Raw genomic sequence first — 12054 nt, forward strand, 5'->3', positions numbered from 1 at the left:
AAAAAATTACATACTTTCAAATTTTTTAATAACTAAATAATTAATTTAGTGAATAAAAACATTATAAAACTTATATAAAGATAAAAAGTATATATATTATATAATTTTATAAACATGTATACATATATATGTATATAACGGATCGGATTGGATATTCGTTTCTAAAAATATTAGTATTTGTGATTTGCTTCGTCTTTGACGGATATTAGATTTTAGTATTTGCTTCGATTCGTTAAGTTACGGATATTCGGATTTTTCGGATCGAATCAAAATGAATAACGGATCGAATCAAAATTTACGAATATTTTGTCCACCCTGTTATACTATTATTAGTTTCACTAAAATGAATATAGAAATGTATGTGACGATTATGATTATTTTTTGTGGAAACTAGCTTCCACTAATTAATTACCTGGCTAGCTGTCATGATATAACCAATCTAATCATTGCTTCATAATTAACAATACAGCATTGCGTTATATATTCCATTGTCCTTTCTAAACCAGAGTTATATATATATGCATTAGTTAGCATATTACTGATTTCATAATATATATTTAAATTGTCGTGTAAAATAACTGTAGATCAATATGTTATCTCTTCATCTAGATTAGTTTTTTTAGTCAAATAATCGTAAAGTTAAAAACTTATTGTTTTTTCCTTTTTTTTGAGAAAGGGATTTTGCTATTAAAAAGTTATTGTTCAAGTTTCTGTTTGGCGTTAATTTGTGTTACTAATCTTATAAACTTAATCTGAATTTATTTAAGATCTGGATAATGTAAAAGTATGGTTGTATGTGGAGCTATTAAGAACAGCGACCTTTTAATTCTTAAATTTATGGTAGATAATGGAGTTTTATGGTTAAATTAACTTAGCCTCGCCGCCCCACACCTAAACGTAGCTTTCATTTGGACCGACGCTAATATACTATATGCGGCTATATTTTTTTTCCTCTTGTCCATATGTCATGAGCCTTGTCCTCTCCATAGAATAATATAGACTGTCACTCTTTAACACGTAAAAATAGTATATAAATCTTATCAGTTTATAGATAGCTAGAGAAGTTTGATTAAGGGTAAGAGTTCTGATTAAGTTCTTGTCTACGGTGTCTACCATCTTTAAGTTTTTTTTTTTTTTTTTTTGCTAAATTACCATCTTTAAGTTGGTACTTTAATCCTGCATATCAACAATGCTCTCTAGAAAGAAAAGAAGTGAAATAGCCACAGATAGAGCATCAAATATTACACATATGTTTGACCCAACCCTACCATTACAATAACATAATTATTACATGGACAGGATTGGAAGGTACGGCGTCGTTTTAGTGGTTCTGTTTCCACTAAGGTCGAAATCTAATGGAACTGAGGTAGGTGACGTGGAAGGTGGGGTTCACTGGGCATGAGAAACCGTCCAAAAGCTCCGACAAATACATCGGCACCGTCCGATTTACTCAAACTAAAACGAGCCGTCGGTTTCAAACGACCACTCTTATCGTGCCACGTAGTGAGACCCACAAGCCGTCAATAATCATTGATTCATTTCCTATCACTCTCTCTCTATCCTCAATTCCAATTGAAAATTTCTTACGTCCATATTTATACGCATATTTAACATATGTATTGCTAACAAAAAAAACATATGTATTGCCGTAAGAAAAAGAATTAGAAAATACCTTAGGATAGTCTAACTTTTTTTATCACAAATATAAAACATAATTTTTTTTTTTTTGAAACTGATAAAACATAATATTTTACTAAAAGGATAAGACATTATATTTAAAAGGACCAAAAGGTTACATAATTTATACTTAAAATTTAGATTAAGAGTGAGTTTAGGATTTACAAATATATAACTAAAATTTAAAATTTTAAAATATGTTTAAAAAGAATTTTCCGATTTTAAAATATTTTTTTTACAATAATGAAAAATGTTTAAAAAAATCAAAAAAGTTTTGAATTGAAAATGTCTTTTAAAATGTTTATTTATATTTGTATATTTATAAAGTATATGTATAATTCCATTTACCTTTTTAATAAAATATTAAGTCATTTTCTACTTTGGGTGTTGTTTCGGTCAATTTTTTTTTTTTGAATAGAGATTTGTCCAAAAATATTATTGTTCTCAAATTATCTATTAAAAATGAAATTGAACTTTTTCAAAAAAAAAAAATGAAATTGAAATACATAAATGTGAACACAGACAAAAGGAATGTGGCGTATTGTGGTGTTCGTGGCTACTGTTTTGCCATGTCACGATAACCTTATCGTTTTAGCGACGTCCCTCTGCTTTTATTGGACGATAAGTCATAAGTAATATACATTTGCTGACAATGAATCCACAATAACAAATAAATACATTAATATTAGGCCTAATTAATATACGTGTATGCGAGTATGCGAGTATACATACAGCGAATGCATGATAGAGTCATAATTAACTGATGTAGTAGTGTTCTATGACAAAATTTACACTAGTTTTTTTCTTTTTGTAACTTAAAATTTACACTAGTTGTCCGTTTTATGTATACATTCTGCAGCTTATTGCTCAAATAAAGTTTTAGTTTCAAACTACATGTTTATGCTTTACAACACAAAAATGATTCAAGATTAAATTCCATTTCTTTGTAAACAAACATTCGCTTGCGATATGTTTACTAGTCTAAGCATGAAAAAGATGCAAAAATAGTCCAGAATGTGCTAGAAACGGTAGGAACTCACACGAATATTGTGATACGATGGAGACAAATACTTTTTCATGCTTACAAATGATATTTTAATATTTGTCAAAAACTGTAGTAGCAATGCAATTATGAATGTTGGTACAGCTTACAGATCAGCTATGTTTTGTATAATAATATGCATTATCACTCTTGTAAATTGCTCACGTTTTTATTGGTTATTGCTGGTTTGTCAACGGTCGCATTTTAACCAAATTTAATGACGTGACTATTGGACGTTGATGTCTCAGTAGAAACAATGGAGCTATTTGGAAATGTTACCGTATGAGAAAGATATAATTTATTTCCTGTTTTTATTTGACTAAAGGTTAAACAAACTATATGTTACTTGCAAATATTCTATGAAGAATATCCATCCTATGGGCTCAAACTACAATTCGGTTTAATGTGAGTACTACTGATGATTAAATCCAGAAAGATTATCACTATTTTCGTTGTTAAAAAGTCAAGGTCAATTTTACTACCAAAATTGCAAAGCCTCCTATAGAAAGAAATTACCAACGTTCATTTCCTTACAAAAAAAAATCATCTAAAATAACGTTTTGAAATGTGTTGATAAAAAAGCGAAGATATACGCACAACATCAAGAACTCGGTCTATATAAAGAACACTCTGCTCTTAGCTTATTCTCACAACGAGAGGCAGAAGTAAAACAGTTCCTAAGAAGAAACATTCATTACATAACATATAGTAATCCTATATGGCCAAAGACGTGGGAGGAGCAGAGGGATACGCGGCGAGGGACTACGAAGATCCGCCGCCAACTCCGTTTTTCGATGCGGAGGAGCTGACCAAGTGGTCTTTGTACAGAGCCGTCATCGCCGAGTTCGTAGCCACTCTCCTCTTCTTGTACGTCACTGTTTTGACTGTCATCGGCTACAAGATTTCCTCCGACACTAAGGCCGGAGGCGACGAGTGCGGAGGCGTCGGAATCCTCGGCATCTCATGGGCTTTCGGCGGCATGATCTTCATCCTAGTCTACTGCACCGCCGGTATCTCAGGTATTAACATAACCAACCGGTCCGGTTAATATCGGTTCAAATCTGTTAAAAATAAACGTGACTCTTTAGTTTCTTGTTTATTTGAGATTGACCCCAAAACTTTACGAAGGTGGTCACATAAACCCTGCCGTGACGTTCGGCTTGTTCTTGGCAAGGAAGGTATCGTTGGTTAGAGCGGTGCTATACATGGTGGCTCAGTGTTTGGGTGCTATTTGTGGAGTTGGTTTCGTCAAAGCTTTCCAAAGCTCTTACTACGTCCGTTACGGTGGAGGAGCAAACTCTCTAGCCGATGGATACAGCACGGGGACTGGACTCGCTGCAGAGATCATCGGAACATTCGTCCTTGTCTACACTGTTTTCTCCGCTACAGATCCCAAAAGAAACGCACGAGACTCCCACGTTCCCGTAAGTATTCATCATCAGTTACGAGATATAGTTAGTGAACATATGATATAACTAATTAATTTGTGGTTATAAATTATGAAATAAAAGGTGTTGGCGCCACTTCCAATTGGATTTGCCGTGTTCATGGTTCACTTGGCCACTATTCCAATCACCGGAACCGGGATTAACCCGGCTAGGAGTTTTGGAGCTGCGGTTATCTACAACGAGTCCAAGCCGTGGGATGACCATGTATGTTTCTTCTATCTCTATTAATATAAAAAACCAAAAAAATAGGTATATGTGTTTGAATGGGAAAGTATAACTGTAATATTTTTGGTGTCATTTGATTACAGTGGATATTCTGGGTGGGACCATTCATCGGAGCTGCGATTGCTGCATTTTATCACCAGTTCGTTCTAAGAGCTTCTGGTTCCAAATCCCTCGGATCCTTCAGAAGTGCTGCCAACGTTTGAGTTACTGTTATGTTTAAATGAGGCACGTGATTTTAAAATGTGTCCAGTCCTCTGTCTTTTTTTTTCTTTCTTCCTCTGCTTTTATATGTGTGATTCTAGTTAATGGAGTTTGAGTGGTTTTCGTTTTCAATGTCACTGAGTTTGTTTATTGATTAAAAAAGTTGAACACATTGCTTCACTTATTGATCTCCTTCTCCTCTATAAAAAAATGTTTTAAGTTATAAACTTGATACATAAGTCCTCAATCCTCATCAGATATCTCGACTAATTAATCACTCACAAATGATTCGTCAATTGTAACGAAGAAGATTATACCATAAGATAAGAAAAGACTGTAAATTGTTATTCCACTGACCATCTTTATTTGAGGCCATAACTCATCATTTTGGCAAATGCAGATGAAGTTGCAGTGAAACAACACAAGCATTCACTTTGTTTTTCTCATTTCCAATACATACTATTTGTCTATTCAAAACTACAGCACAGTTTGCGCAAGGTTCATTAGACATGCCAAGGCTAACCAAAAGATAGTTTAGTAGTTTGCTCATCAATACCTAATAACCGTATGCATAATCTTGAATAAAGAACTTTGTGTAGAATCGTTTTAGACTGTTTGGGAGTTTGGGTATTTTTAGCGTATTTCCGGATTCAGTCTCAAAGATTTTATATATGATGAATCTGAGACTCAGTTTTGGATTGTTGGAAGGGTGAATGTTCTCTTAATGCTTAGTTAAAGTGACCGCCTGAATCTAGAGATGATTGAACATTGATGAATATGTTTTCTCACATTGATGAATATGTTTTGTGCAAGTCTATGTTTTCTCACATTGATGAATATGTTTTGTGCTAATAACTGTTTAGATTTCATTCTGATGTATAACAATAGTTGTCATATCTCAGAAACTCAGACCAAGAACGTTCTGTAACAATATATGTGTTCAAAAGCATTCGCTAATTCGACGGATTATTATACTCCACCCTTTATTTACATTATAGATATTACGTTAGATTCCTCTGAATATTTTTTTATCTTTGTTATGCTAACTAGAAGCTGGCTAAGGACCAGAAGTTGAGAATAAAGGAAGGAGACACCGCGAACCAGCTGATGAAGGCCATTGCTACGGCGGTCTCGAACCTAGCGCAGTGGTTGACGTTACATTTATCAAGATCGTTGATGAGTACGGTTATTCCAGCAGACGCGGAAGCAGCTGCGAAAGTAAGCGTGGACGTGACCTGCAACAATGTTGAGATGACAAAGATAGGTCAATCACTTTGTTATTGCCTCGTAGTAGCAGCTATGGTGTGGTACTTTGGGGGGGGGGGGGTAGTACTTACTCCATCTCCAACTGTGAAACATTGAACGATCAAGTGATTCCGAAGGCTTCTTCTCACAAGGAGAGCATAAGCATCGATGATAAACAGAGACAAGCTCCACAGGCTTTGCAAGCTAACCGCAAGAACCAAGCAACTGTCACACACACAGAGTTGTTATATACCATGGTTTTTTGTCAGATTCTAATTGTCTTAAACCAAATCGCTCAAACTAAATCCAAATCCTGATGCTTAGAACTGAATTAATTCTACAAGTACATGAACTTACACCTGAAGAGAGCAAAACAAAAAAACATTTCAAAATACTAATAAACAAATTAACAAGAAGGATAGAAACGTGGACAACACACCAATTAGATGAGCAAAAAAAACCCTAATTTCCATAGAATTGCTTCACATCATCAGAAGGTTTGATCAAGAGATCACTAAAGGCCCTAACTTTTTTTTTTCTCAGAATCTCAAATCAGACTTGAGGGAATCTAGAGGATCGATACCAAAAAGCGGTGGCGGAGCGGTAGTCGGAGGTGGTGATCATGACGGAGAAGGAGATGAGAGCGGGGACGAATTGAGAGAGGCGGAGGATGAGGCCGCCGGTGGTTCCGGGCATGCCCTGAACATCTTTCATCCTCGCTGGCGGTCTATCGTTAGCGGGGGGAGATACCGGAATTGTATCCACCGGGTGAACCGCCGGTCGGCTCACGTTCATTATACGACACAGAAGTTCAGACACTTCCAGAGCCTCTATAAAGGCAAGACACTCGGATACTTGACTACTTCTGTCTGAAACTGGAAATAAGTTTGGTGGACTTGTCAAAGTAAAAAAGGGCAGATCTCTAAAATATAGCACAGTTTTTATCACAAAAATAGCACTCAAAAAATAAAATGACCAAAATAGTATTTTTTTGTTTTAAAAATTTTAATATTTTTTTTTGTTTTTTAAAATTTGAACACACTCCTAAGCCTCATCCCTTAACTATAAACCCTATGTCTTAGATTAATTAACCCAATGGTTATAAATACATATTTACCCATTAATAAAACTTCTTTTGGTCATTTTCTTTTTTGTGATGCTATTTTTGTGACAAAAACTTGGTTTGATGCTATTTTAGTCTTTTTCTCAAGTAAAAATGCATTTACTCTTTTTTTGGGTGGTCAAAAGAAAAAATATATTTATTTGATTTATAAATATATTTGTATGAATTATAACTTTAATAAATACATTTTAATACTAATTTATTATTTTTTTTACAAAATATAAAGTTTTAGCTGAAAATTTATTGTAAGTTTTACATTATTTTTTACAATTATTACTCTTTCAGTTTCATAAAGTTACATATTTTAGAGAAAAAAATTTGTTTCAAAAAGGTTTATGTTTTATATTTTCAGTGCATGTTTTATTTAGTAATTGCAAATTTCAAATTTTTAAAAAAATTAATTGCACTTATTAAATTTTTATTGGTTTAAAATTATGGAAGAAAATAATCACAAAAAAATATGTATATATAAATGAGATTTATATGTTTTATTAATATGTGTGAAAATTCTAATGTATAACATTTTGAAATGGAAGGAGCAGTAAATTGTAATTTTTGGAAATCTGAACCTCATATTTCCAAATGTAAAAACAGTAATGAAAATCAAATCAAATCAAATCATTGGACTAAAAGATGTTTTCATTATAATTTGACATAAAATAAAATTGTAGATTTTTGTTCCTCTGTTTATTTCTGCCTTTCTTGAAGTATCGAGTATTGATTTTTCGTTTTTGGAAGACAAATTAAATAGAACAGAGTTGGTGGTCTACATATATCAAAAGACATTTAGTTTGGAGTTAAAAAGACAGCAGCTAATAATAATTTACACAAACAATTTCCTCCGTAGCGGAAATATTTTTTACTTACCCCAACTAACCAGAATCTATTCCTTCCCTTTTTAGTAAGATTGAAATCTTGAAAATCTCCCACATTTTCATTATCTATATATAAAATATTTAAATAGTTATATAGATATTAGATCTTGATCTTGATCTTGATCTTCAATCCGTTATGTCTCCCAACAAAGCTTAGACGCAACACTTTCATGGCAAGGTGCGTATTCCTGCAAACAAAAACAGTATTGTATGAGATTATGAAGAAATTCAGAAACAGTTCAGTTTCTTCAACTTCACCTCTAGCTTCTTCACAAGCTCTTTAGCAGTAGGAGCAGAGACGATGATCTCACGAGCAGTCGTGCTGATGAATCCTTCTTCAACTGCTTTATCGATGAATGAGAGCAGAGAGTTGTAGTATCCATCAACATTGAGCAAACCCACCTGCAGAACATTTTATCTTTAATGATTTTGGGTTCTTGAATTTTTATTTGAAAATCTGAGAGTGTTTTTCTTACCGGCTTCTCGTGTATTCCAAGCTGAGCCCAAGTTATGACTTCAAGCAATTCTTCAAGGGTTCCATAGCCACCTGTAATTTTCACACAAAGCCTTTTTTACATTTGTTTTTTTTTAAAAGAGTAGATTACTCTCTTAATATCTTATGGTCAAGACTAAAATCAATAAGTGTGTCATGTACAAGAGAAAACCAAATAATAGACTCTTCTCCATCTCTGTTACAGTTTGTACAACGGTATGAATATGATTGCAAAAGCAGGATCTTAAAAGAACTTGACTTTCCATTAATGATTTCAGATTCAGTGTGGGAAAATATGCTATTTGTGGGACTGTTTCAGGTTTTGTCTCTTAACTTGAAATAGGTAAGAAGAAAACTTAGATCAAGGTAAGATTACACAAGCTATGCAGAGCGTACCCCCTAAGTTTAAAAAGCAGGCAATAAACAGAGTAAAGAGAAGAGAAACAAAAAGGTCTAATTTTAAGTGCCAGATGTTGATGGGTCAAGCCCTTTATCTTAGACTCTGATGACTTATTATTTTACATTTTTCCATACAAAAATAAAGGAACTTTTTACAGTAGCTTTCACACTGCAGCTTGACCAAGAAATCATGTTTTTTTACCAAATTCTTTTCTTCTCTCTTTTGCAAAATCAGTCCAAAAACAAAACAAAAAGTATTTTCATGAACAAATAGTTCCTTCTTTTAAACTTTGATTTCCCATTCATTAAGATGCAAAAAGGCCTAAAATGGTGTTGCTAAGGTTCCTTGTGTCACTAGAGTTTGACTAGTTTTTCCTTATCATCATTACTTTGTTTGAAAGAAAAGCAAAATTCTGAAGTTATAATTATACAAAAAAAAAGTTGATGATAAATTTGGGTGGATGGGGTTTAAAACAAAACCTGGTAAGGCAATAAAAGCATCAGAGTGCTTAGCCATCTCAGCTTTCCTTTGGTGCATATCTGCAACTGCCCTTACTTCTCCTACTGTTTCACCAGTCAACTGCAAAGAGCATCCACCAATTTTTTAAATAAAAGGAAGTAATAATTAAAAGCAGTTAAAGGGAGAAAGCAACTTTGGACTCTTCTACAGGCAAAAGCAATGATGTCAATGCAAGTAGTCGTAAAATTTGGATGTTTTTGAAATCTCCTACATTTTTTCACATAACCCTAATCTAGGTAACCACCTCTTTTAATCATTTTCTTCATTTATCTTTTAGTTAAATTAAGGGAGAAAATGAAGATATTTGTATTTTAGGGTAGCTAAAGGAAAAGAAGAAGAGGCAAAAAAGAGAAACTACAAATGATCATGAGACTGGAGAAAAAGTAACTATAAGTAGGGAGAAGAGTAAAACCTAAGCAAAGACTGGATAAGTGGATTAAAATGGGGTTGAATCGGGATTTGGAAAAAAAGAAAACAGAACTTAAAGATAAACTAATAAAAATAGCAATGTTTATTCAAAAAAAACTTAAAAAGTTACCTCTCTAGGCATGAGGGTCTTGGGAATAATTCTGTAGAGTGACAACAAGATGACAAAAAGAGGTTGAATTAGCAGTAATCAACAAGATTACCCAACAGTTTTGTTCCAACATAAACTTATTAAAAAAAGTTTTTTGAAAGATCTTAAGGACAAATATCACAAACTAGTTAAATGGAGATTAAACAGAGTCGATAGTTTTAAGTGATTTGACTAGAGAAAAATAGTTACCCAATAACATGACGACCACCATCATGAACAGCTTGTGAAACCAAACCCATCAATCCTATGCTCCCACCTCCATAGACTAGATCAATATTCCTTGAAACCTGCAGAACAAAAAGAACAGAGTTACACATGAAGCCTAGATTTGGTAGCAAATAACTAGAAGGAAAATACAAAAAAAAATCTAAGTTTTGAGATTCAGACCCATTTAACAAAGCAGCAACCAGAATATCCTAAAGTTAAACATCAGTTGGCACGTTTCAAAGAAGAAAGCAAAAATGCTCTGCGTTTGCAAAAGTTACACGAACACCCATTCGAAAACATCTTGTGAATATGTTTTATCAAAGCTCAAAAAGAATATAGTTTGGCAGAACATACTGAAAGCAAAGAAGTACACCATCTTATATCATATCCACCAGCAGAAGAAAAATTAAAAAAAATAAGTTGAAGTTCATGTAATACCAGTTCGTTGCCAAGCTCAACAGCAGCATCTTGGTAACTACTTTTCTTGCCTTGGCTGCTTCCACAGAAGACACAGATTCTTTTGAACCTTGACATTTCTATCTTTTCAGCCTTGATCTCCATTGATTCTGATAAAAAGCTTTTGAAAAGCTAAACAGTTTTAAGGTTTCTTTGAGCACAAGAATCTATTCTTAAGAAACCTAATTGAAATCTAGAACTCTTTTTCTTTCTTGGTGTTGTAGTGTATCTTTACCACTAATGCGTCCTGGCTCGAGGGTTCGTTGTTATATAGTGCGTCTTCTTGTCATGCTGGTCATCGATTTAGTATAATCATTTAAAAGTTAACTAATACAGCACTATTTTATTTGGTATTTTCGATAGTGCGACACTTAAAACTATAATCTTTTTAAGAAAAGGATTAGAAGAATTTAGAAAAAACTTTTGCGAGGCTTTCCTAAAAAGAAAAGTAGTATGTTGAAAAAAAATAATTTTTTTTGGAATCTATTCAAACACCTTTTTCGAAATCATTTACCTGAGTTTTAATTTCTACGAAGATTTACTACAAAATTTTGGAAAGAAAATAATTTGTTATAGTTAAAAATAGGGGTGGGCGTTCGGGTACCCATTCGGGTTCGGTTCGGGTTTTTCGGATTTCGGTTCTATTTTGTAACACCTTCGAGGTCCCATTCTAGTAAATCTATAAGTACGGTTCGGGTTCGGATATAACACATCGGTTTCGGTTCGGTTCGGATAATATCCGAACTAACGATATACCATTCGGATTCGGGTTATATCGAATCGGTTCGGATATATTTTAAATAAAATCTAAAATTTAATAACAAAACATAAAAAAATATATACTTATTTATATATAATAGAGTATTTAAGACATTAATTTAAATGATAGATACTTATTGTTAGATATCATGTTGAAATAAATATGAAATTAAATATTTGAAGTACATATTTATGTTTTAAATATTTATAATGTATACTAATTTGGATATTGGGATCGGTTTTTTCGGATATTTTTGGGTTTTCGGGTTTTTCGGGTTATCCATTCGGGTTCGGTTAATAACACTTCGGGTTCGGGTATGTTTTGTAACACCCTACAAGATCCATTCGGATATTTTTAACATTTCGGATTCGGTTCGGTTCGGGTTTTTCGGTTCGGGTTCGGTTCGGATTTCGGATTTCGGGTTTTATGCCCAGCCCTAGTTAAAAATATTCACCTCTTTATATCAGTTTTCAGAATTGATCTATCATATTCATATGTTGAGGTATTCGCACGTGAGAGATTAAAGCACGCGCGTCTTTCACAACCCGCACATACTGCTCATGTTGGCACGCCTGACCAAAATCTTCATTTCCTTGTGTTAGTTTTCAAAAAACTGGTTTTCCTTTCCAAACAATATAAGCATATATATTATAATACAAAATATATATATATATATATATATATATTATAATACCAAAAACGTCTGTCATGGTCGTAAAACAAGTTTATGATGAATGTATGCCCGTTATATATTGAATGACACTGACAAAGTTCGATCGTAGCTAAAAGGTTCTTCAATTTTCTTT

At 33.3% G+C, this 12054-nt stretch overlaps 3 protein-coding genes across 3 annotated transcripts; 1 reads left to right on the forward strand and 2 right to left on the reverse strand.

Moving 5' to 3' along the window:
• The first annotated feature begins 3352 nt into the window (after nt 1-3352).
• Nucleotides 3353-4777, forward strand: LOC108812010 (aquaporin PIP2-2-like). Its single transcript, XM_018584141.2, has 4 exons — nt 3353-3738; nt 3848-4143; nt 4231-4371; nt 4476-4777. The coding sequence occupies exons 1-4, from the start codon at nt 3438-3440 to the stop codon at nt 4593-4595; spliced, it is 858 nt and encodes a 285-aa protein (XP_018439643.1). The 5' UTR covers nt 3353-3437; the 3' UTR covers nt 4596-4777.
• Nucleotides 4778-5434: 657 nt separating this feature from the next.
• Nucleotides 5435-6740, reverse strand: LOC108812208 (CASP-like protein 5A1). Its single transcript, XM_018584398.2, has 3 exons — nt 6422-6740; nt 5931-6063; nt 5435-5828 (listed from the first exon to the last, which is right to left on the reverse strand). The coding sequence occupies exons 1-3, from the start codon at nt 6631-6633 to the stop codon at nt 5640-5642; spliced, it is 534 nt and encodes a 177-aa protein (XP_018439900.1). The 5' UTR covers nt 6634-6740; the 3' UTR covers nt 5435-5639.
• Nucleotides 6741-7665: 925 nt separating this feature from the next.
• Nucleotides 7666-10737, reverse strand: LOC108812012 (cytokinin riboside 5'-monophosphate phosphoribohydrolase LOG3). Its single transcript, XM_018584144.2, has 7 exons — nt 10471-10737; nt 10015-10112; nt 9787-9817; nt 9209-9308; nt 8313-8383; nt 8095-8238; nt 7666-8024 (listed from the first exon to the last, which is right to left on the reverse strand). The coding sequence occupies exons 1-7, from the start codon at nt 10591-10593 to the stop codon at nt 7971-7973; spliced, it is 621 nt and encodes a 206-aa protein (XP_018439646.1). The 5' UTR covers nt 10594-10737; the 3' UTR covers nt 7666-7970.
• Nucleotides 10738-12054: the final 1317 nt, after the last annotated feature.

Source organism: Raphanus sativus, chromosome 6, assembly GCF_000801105.2.
Source record: "Raphanus sativus cultivar WK10039 chromosome 6, ASM80110v3, whole genome shotgun sequence".
NCBI classification, from domain to species: Eukaryota; Viridiplantae; Streptophyta; class Magnoliopsida; order Brassicales; family Brassicaceae; genus Raphanus; species Raphanus sativus.

What these genes read in the sequence shown, in the direction of transcription:
- LOC108812010 (XM_018584141.2), top strand. Translation starts at nt 3,438, where the DNA reads ATGGCCAAAGACGTGGGAGGAGCAGAGGGATACGCGGCGAGGGACTAC. An exon ending in CTGCACCGCCGGTATCTCAG is followed by an intron (nt 3,739 to 3,847) that starts GTATTAACATAA and finishes AACTTTACGAAG; the next exon opens with GTGGTCACATAAACCCTGCC. An exon ending in CCAAGCCGTGGGATGACCAT is followed by an intron (nt 4,372 to 4,475) that starts GTATGTTTCTTC and finishes ATTTGATTACAG; the next exon opens with TGGATATTCTGGGTGGGACC.
- LOC108812208 (XM_018584398.2), bottom strand. Translation starts at nt 6,633, where the DNA reads ATGAACGTGAGCCGACCGGCGGTTCACCCGGTGGATACAATTCCGGTA. An exon ending in CGCTCCGCCACCGCTTTTTG is followed by an intron (nt 6,064 to 6,421) that starts GTATCGATCCTC and finishes TGTGTGTGACAG; the next exon opens with TTGCTTGGTTCTTGCGGTTA. An exon ending in GTTTCACAGTTGGAGATGGA is followed by an intron (nt 5,829 to 5,930) that starts GTAAGTACTACC and finishes ACATTGTTGCAG; the next exon opens with GTCACGTCCACGCTTACTTT.
- LOC108812012 (XM_018584144.2), bottom strand. Translation starts at nt 10,593, where the DNA reads ATGGAGATCAAGGCTGAAAAGATAGAAATGTCAAGGTTCAAAAGAATC. An exon ending in TTGAGCTTGGCAACGAACTG is followed by an intron (nt 10,113 to 10,470) that starts GTATTACATGAA and finishes TTTGTTCTGCAG; the next exon opens with GTTTCAAGGAATATTGATCT. An exon ending in TGCTTTTATTGCCTTACCAG is followed by an intron (nt 8,384 to 9,208) that starts GTTTTGTTTTAA and finishes TGAAAATTACAG; the next exon opens with GTGGCTATGGAACCCTTGAA.